Source organism: Tupaia chinensis, unplaced genomic scaffold (genome assembly GCF_000334495.1).
Source record: "Tupaia chinensis unplaced genomic scaffold, TupChi_1.0 Scaffold141372_1, whole genome shotgun sequence".
Classification (NCBI taxonomy): Eukaryota; Metazoa; Chordata; class Mammalia; order Scandentia; family Tupaiidae; genus Tupaia; species Tupaia belangeri.
In genome coordinates, this window is record NW_006201235.1 from 211,254 (window position 1) to 218,900 (window position 7,647).

General features: G+C 40.9%; 1 protein-coding gene across 1 annotated transcript in view; it reads right to left on the minus strand.

The window, feature by feature from the left end:
* Window positions 1-1,407: 1,407 nt before the first annotated feature.
* The window catches only part of TTC5 (tetratricopeptide repeat domain 5), a 26,641-nt gene continuing 20,401 nt past the window's right edge, over window positions 1,408-7,647 (minus strand). The window contains exons 9-10 of the mRNA XM_006163064.2: window positions 6,063-6,207; window positions 1,408-2,025 (exon numbers count right to left, since the gene is read on the minus strand). Of these exons, the coding sequence (XP_006163126.2) occupies window positions 1,906-2,025; window positions 6,063-6,207 (265 nt within the window). The 3' untranslated portion in view covers window positions 1,408-1,905. The remainder of the gene's footprint in view (window positions 2,026-6,062; window positions 6,208-7,647) is intronic.

Here is a 7,647-nt window from a genome sequence, read left to right on the forward strand (position 1 = left end):
AAAAAAAAAAAAACTAAACTAAAAAAACCTCTCTGGCTACTACAAGTTACTTGTTGCAGCCCAAGAGTGTTCTTGGTACTGTAACACTGGTCACTCAAACTGATTTTATCTTTTCTTAGATTCCTGACAATTTTCATACATGATGTTGAACATATACCTGAAAAAGGTAGTCTTTTGGTCCAAAAGAACGGACTTCAAGATTTAATCTTGTTAGACCCAGCCTTTATAACTTCTCTAGATGGATGACAGAAGACAAATAAATCTGACTGACTTATTCTGTAATCCAGTCTCTGAGGTGTACTCTGCAGCTTCCATTCTTTATCAAATTAATGTGTCATCTGGGGGGTCAGCAGATGGCATAATGGCTACATTGCTGGACTCCCATGTAATCGACCACTGTTCGAGTCCCGGACCCAGTGGCTTAAACTCACGCAGAGCACACATGCGTGTGTGCCCAAGATCCCAAGAGAATAGAGGAGACGGAATTGCAGCATGGCCATCCCCCGGGGGAGTGATTTCTTGCTTTCTGTCTCTCAGTCTGTCTTTATGACGAGTGCATGCACCCTATAGCAAAAACCTCTCCAAAAAAAAAAAAAAAAACCCCCCCAAAAAAAAAAAAAAAAAAAAACTTAATGAGTCATCAATGACAATCAAGTAACTGATAAAGAACTGGATCAAGCACAGATGTGAGTCATATAATTGTAAGTCTTCCAAATTTATCTGTATACATTAATGTATTATAGTCACTCAATTGGTCATTCTCACTCATATTTCATTTTTCCATAAGAATATTAAGAAAAACTGGGAACCAGCAGTTAGCGTAATGGCTATGTCGCTGGACTCCCACGTAGTCGACCACAGTTTGCGTCTCAGACCCAGTGGCTTAAAACTCACGCTGGGCGCGTGTGCGTGTGTGCCCAAGATCCCAAGAGGAGAATGGAGGAAAAGGGACTGCGGCATGACCATCCCCCCGGGGGGTGATTTCTCATTTTCTGTCTCTATGTCTCTCTCTGTCTGTCTGGCGAGCGCACATGCCCTATAGTGAAAACCTCTCAAAAAAAAAAAGAATATTAAGAAAAACACTCATAAAATGTATCATTGGCATCAACAGAAACTAAATACCTAGCTCTCTGGTCTTTCAGCCTGGCAACGCTACTACAATAGCGTTACTCATAATCTTGGACCATGAAAGGACCACCTCAAGGGATGACAGAATGAGAAAATGGAAGGAAACTGGCCTCCAGCAACTTTGTAGAGCTGCCATTCCTGTCTCAATCTATCTACTGCCAGAATTTTCTTAACTTGGACAGAAGAATACCATTCCAATGGATTAAACCAATAGATTCAAGTGATCCTAAAACCAAGAATCTAATCTTGGAGCGAATGAAGCAGACCAACTTCAGGGTATTTTTTTTTTTCCAAACAAATTTAATTCCATTCCAGCCCCAAAGAAGGGGAAGAACCTAAATTTTAAAAATAAAAATTGCTCAAAAAACAAGCCATTAAAAAATTAAGCCCCCTCCCTTACAATAAATATTGAACTGATATATACATCTGAGGCTCAGGAAGGAGGCAAGTACAGGAACCTTGGGGACTCTGTCCCAAGGCAAGATCCTGATACGTCTACCAATTCCATGCTCTTTGCTTAAAACACAGAGAGCAGTGAAAGAGGTAGGAGAGATATACAATGGGAGTGTATGGCCTTGGACAGAGCTGGAACGAGTCGATGGGTGAGAGAAGAGAGACACAAATTGTCTTACAGGGCAGGGAAAGGGGAACTCTTCATTTAAAACACCACTCCTCCATCTCAGTTGAGTCACTGGATGTGTGGCTGGTCCAGCTGCCAAGCGCCCTGAGCTTATCTCCTTGCCTCTACTCCCTCTTTAGCATGCAAGGCAGGGAAGGTCATTCACACTGTGGCCGCGATGCCACGGTGGCGGCAGCCTGGCTGCTGGAGCCTTGAGGCTTCCCATTCACCACTAGCAGGAGCGGCGTCTCCACACGAACACTGGAAAATGAATAGTCCTAGAAAAGACACACAGGCAGAAGTTCATTAGAGATCCTAAAATGAAAAAAACTCCAGCAGGGGAAGATACCATCTGTGACTCTCCTCTACCCCATGTATACGTGTACCTCTTATCTCCACCTCATAATAGACAAAAGTGAGCTAGCAAAGGGGAAGGACTTTTCCCTAAGTTTTCAATCTTCAGAAGGAAGATCTGGGACAGGAAGGATACTAGTAGTGTCATTACAAGAATGAGACAGTTCTCTGATTCACAAAAGGATGCTACCAGTTTTCACAGAATCTGCCTTTTCCAGTGTTTCTTGACAATTAACTAGATATGCATAGCACCAGACAGAGTCGGTGTGAAAATCTAAGAAACTCTTAGTCCAAGTGTTTGTAAGGCCCTAAATTAATCTGCCAAAATGAAGTTATTTTTCTCTTTTACAGAGAAGAAAGGAAACAGAATGTGCAACACAATGTAGCAATTTTCCTAATAACAAAAAAGATTAGCAGTGAGTTTACCAGCTGGAATGTATTTAAGTTGCAAAATATTTTGAAAGATCTTCCATCCAAAAATATTGTTCCACTAGGAGGGAGAAGGAGGTTCTTTTAAGCAGAAAATAAAGAGTTCTCATAAGATAATTTTTTAAAGCTCCGAATAGGAACATAGGCAAGTGACAAAAAAGACGATTTAAGGGGCCAGCAGGTGGTGTGGTAATTGAGGCACTGGAATTCCCAAATGGCCGACCATGGTTTGAGTCCTGGGTGGCTTGCTTGCTCACTCACTCTCCCCCGCCCCCCGGCAAAACTCATGTGAAAAACAATAATAATAATAAATAAATAAAATAAATAACTCTTTTAAAAAAAAAAAAAAGATAAAGCCAGCAGGTGGTATAGTGGTTAAGGCACTAGACTCCCACATGACCAACCATGGTTTGAGTCTTGGACCTGGCAGCTTCAAACTCATCAGGCACATGTGTATGCATGTCCAACTCAGGGGTAGAATGGAGGAGGGACTGTAGCATGGCCATCCCCTCTAGGGGAGACTCTCTGACTTTCCCTCTCCCTATCTCTCTTCTGTCTCTCTCTGGCAAACGCACACAGTCTATAGCAAAACCTTAAAAATAAATAAGAAAATAAATAAAAAGCCAACAAACCTAAGAAACCAATTATAACAGGACTGAAGCTATATTTTTCATGTAAAATTGGCAAATTATTTTTTAAAGGTTTCTACCCAGAGTTGAAAACTACAGGGAAATAATTATGTTCACTGTTGGTAATAAAAACTAACTGGTACAGGGCCTGCAGGAGGCGTGGAGGTTAAGGCACTATATCCCATATGGTTGACTACGAGGTTCAAGTCCTATACCTGGTGGCTTGAAAATCACACCAGGTGTGTGTGCATGTGTCCCCAAAGTTCCAAGAGACAGGAGGAAAAAGTACTGGGACATGGGCCATCTCCCTGCGGAGTGATTTCACACTTTGTCTCTCTCTCTCTCTCTTTCTCTCTCTCTCTGTTTCTGGTGAGCACACATTCTCTAAAACAAAACCTTAGAAAAAAAAACTAACTGGTAAAATCTTTCAAAAAATAATTTGGCAATATACATCAAAAGCTTTAGAATTCTGTATTCCCTTTTGACCTAGTACTTCACATTAGAAATTCATTTAAGGACATAACATGGATACAGGCAAAAATATTCACTATAGTACTTTTATAATAGGGAAAAATTAGAAATAATCTAGATGTAGGTTGATCAAACTTTTTCTGTAAAGGGCCAGACAGCAAATATTTTAAGCTTTATGGGTCCTTTGGTCTCTGTTACAGAATAATTCACCTCTGACACTGTAGTGCAGAAGTAGCCACAGATAAGGGTAAAAAATTAATGTTGCAGTGGTCCAATAAAACATTATTTATGAACACTAAAATTTGAATTTCTAGGGACCAGCAGTTAGCGTAATGGCTATGTCGCTGGATTCCCATGTAGTCAACCGCGGTTCGCGTCCTGGACCTGTTGGCTTTAAACTCACGCCGGGCACATGTGCATGTGTGCCCAAGATCCCGAGAGGAGAATGGAGAAGGGATTGTGGTGTGGCCATCCCCCCGGGGGGTGATTTCTCACTTTCTGTCTCTCTGTCTCTGTCTGTCTGGCGAGTGCACGCACTCTATGGCAAAAACCTCTCCAAAAAAAAATCTTAAAAAAAAAAATTTGAATTTCTATGTATCATGAAATAATATTTTTCAGTTTTTTTCATTTACATACAGGTAAACCACTTTTAGCTCACAGGCCATACAAAAACAGTGAGGGGTCAGCAGGTAGTATGGTGGTTAAGGTACTGGACTCCCACATAGCTGACTGTGGTTTGAATCTTGAACCTGGAGACTTGCTTTCTCACTTTCCTTTTCTCTCTTTCTGTCTCTCTCTGGTCAAATTAAAAAGTAAATAAAATAGAATAAATAATTATATAATAAATAATAATTTTATAAATAATTTTAAAATAACAGACAGCAAAATTTTCTCAATGGTCCATAATTTTTTAACCACTGATCTAAATGGTAAAAAAAGGGGAACCAGCAGTTAGCGTAATGGCTATGTCGCTGGACTCCCACGTAGTCGACCGCGGTACGCGTCCCGGACCCGATGGCTTAAAACTCATGCCGGGTGCATGTGCGTGCATGCCCAAGATCCCGAGAGGAGAATGGAGGAGAAGGGATTGCGGCGTGACCATCCCTCCTGGGGGGTGATTTCTCACTTTCTGTCTCTATGTCTCTCTCTGTCTGGTGAGCACGCGCCCTATAACAAAAACCTCTCCAAAAAAATAAATAAATAAATGGTAAAAAAAAAAGTAGTAAAATATGTACTCTTACAAGATCTTTGTAAGAATTTTTAGTGAGGCAATGTAGGCTGTAAAACTCAGCACAGTGTCAAATGTTCAGTTCAGTGTTCAATAAATGTAAACTACCATCACCACATTCATAACTACTACTAGGTGTCAATTCAAAACAATGTGGTAGAATACATAAAAACATGAGAAACATTCACAAATATTTGTATATATTATCTCACTCGTGATTAAAAATATCCACGAGGGTCAGCCAGTGGCATAGTGAAAGCAGCTAAATTCTACAAGGCCCGCTGCACATTCTGAGTTACTGATCTAGTGGCTTGAAAACACTCTGGGTACGTGTGTGTGTATGTTTTAAGTCCTGAGAGATGGGACAGATGGAAGAGAGGGGATTACAGCGTAACCACTCCCTTGGTAGGTGCTTTCTTATTCTCTCTCTCTCTATGTGTGTGTGTGTGTGTGTGTGTGTGTGTGTGTGTGTGTATCTGTCTCCAGCAAGCACGCATGCCCTCTAATAAATTTTTTAAACACACACACACAAATATGTGTGCATTTATCTATGAAAAGGAAAAAGATTAGAGATAATGTACACCAAACTGTCAATAGTAGTGGTATTTAAGTAATAACATTTCAGAGCTTATTTTTTATTTCTCTTTGCTTAGCAGTTTCCTTTTTTAGTAAAACAAAAAAAGGGTGTGTAGGGGCCAGCAGATGGCATAGTAGTTAAGGTGCCGGACTCCTACATGGCCAACCACAGTTTAAGTCTCAGACCTGGCGGCTTGCTTTCTCACTTTCCCTCTCTCTCTGTCTCTCTCAGGTGAGTGCACATGTCCTGTAGCAAATTTTAAAATAATAATAATAATAGTGATGATGATAAATAAGGGGCCAGCAGGTGGTGTGGTGATTAAGGCACTGGACTCTCACATGGTTGACCATGGTTTGAGTCCTGGACCTGCTTTCTCACTGTCCCTCTGTCTTTATTTTTTAATCTGCCCCTCTCTGGTCAGATTAAAAAATAATAAACAAGTAACTCTTTTTTAAAAAAGATAAATAAAATTAAATATTTTATATGTATAAAATATACTTTTATAAATATATTACATACACAAACACAGACACATACACATTACTTTTATACCTATTTTATACAGAGATAAACTTGCCTCCACTTTCAGAGCCTTTGAGTTAGAAAAGAATGCTAGCCATAACTTACCTTTCCCTTGTGCTTAATTTGGTGAAGCCGAAGGTTGGGCTCAGGGATGGCTACAGAGTCCCCAATGAGCACTCCCCAGCTCTGTACCATATTATACACCATCACTGCATAGCAGGGTCCATCTGAATCTACCAGCCCAAAGGTACTGCCAGGTTAAGAAAGGTTAGAAGAAGAAAAAGGTATGTGGTCAGGAAAAAAGAACTGTAACTTTAAAATACTAGTAAAATGAATAAATGTTTTCTCTTATTTACTTAGAAAATCTATGATGGGTACCATGATACACTATGTACATGTGAGTCCGCATTTGCCTTAAATAGTGTATAGCTTTAGAAAACATGCACAAGACTCATCATCTTTCACATAGCCAGGAACTAAGGACACGTGCACACTGAGACCATTTAACAAATATTAATGATGAACTTGAGTGAAATTTAGTAGCTGACATGTTCCTGGCCTATCAACTATACCAATCACACCTGTAAGCAAACCCTCTAACCGTCACTTCAATTTAGTTTAAGTCTGTAAACTTTCACAGAATTATGTATGTGTAAAGCATTGTGCTTAACAGTAAGAGACCATCCTCTAGCAAAATAAGGCAATAAAAGCATTGTCTACAGTATAATGTGATGGGTGCTAACGTAGCTTTCCTCTTGTGCTGCTGTGTGAATTCAGTGAAGCCCCAGGACAGGCAGTGGGAACTCAGAGAAATCTAACTCAAAATTGGAAAGCAAGGGTTTCCTTGAGGAGGTGATCCTCAAAGTGAATCTTAGGAATGAAAAATCAGCTGGGTTAAATCAGGAAAACTGGAACCAACAGATGGCATAATAGTTATGTCATTGGACTCTCATGTGATCAACCATTTTTGAGTCCCAATACGCTGGGGAATGTGTGCACGAGCCAAAATCCCAGGAGAGGGAACCAACAGTTAGCGTAATGGCTATGTCGCTGGATTCCCACGTAGTCGACCGTGTTTCGTGTCCCAGACCCAGTGGCTTAAAACTCACGCTGGGCGCGTGTGCGTGCGTGCCCAAGATCCCAAGAGGAGAATGGAAGAGAAGGGATTGCAGTGTGACCATCCCCCCTGGGGGGTGATTTCTCGCTTTCTGTCTCTCTGTCTTTCTCTGTCTGTCTGGCGAGCGCACGCGCCCTATAACAGAAAAAAAAAAAAACCCAGGAGAAAGGACTGCGACATGGCCGTCCCCCCTGGGGAGTGATTTCTCACTTTCTGTCTCTCTGGTAAGCATACATGTGGTATAGCAAAAGTATTTCTAAAGAAAAGGAAAAATAAAACTAGGGGCTGGATGGTGGTAAAAAACAACAACACTCTGTGAGAGTTGCAAACCTTTCTTGTGCCCATAATCCAGCAGCTAGAGACCCTGTCAGGAGTACTGTATTTCTGTCTCTCTCATTCATGGAATAAATAAATAAGCTTGAAAAAAAAAAACAGAAAAATTAATCTTCCATAGCAATAAATCATCTGGGAGATGGGAATGAAGACTAACCTAGAAGCAGCATAAAGAAATGTCCTGGGGGACTGGCAGGGGGTGTGGGGGTTAAGGCGCCGGGCACGCACCCACAGCGGACC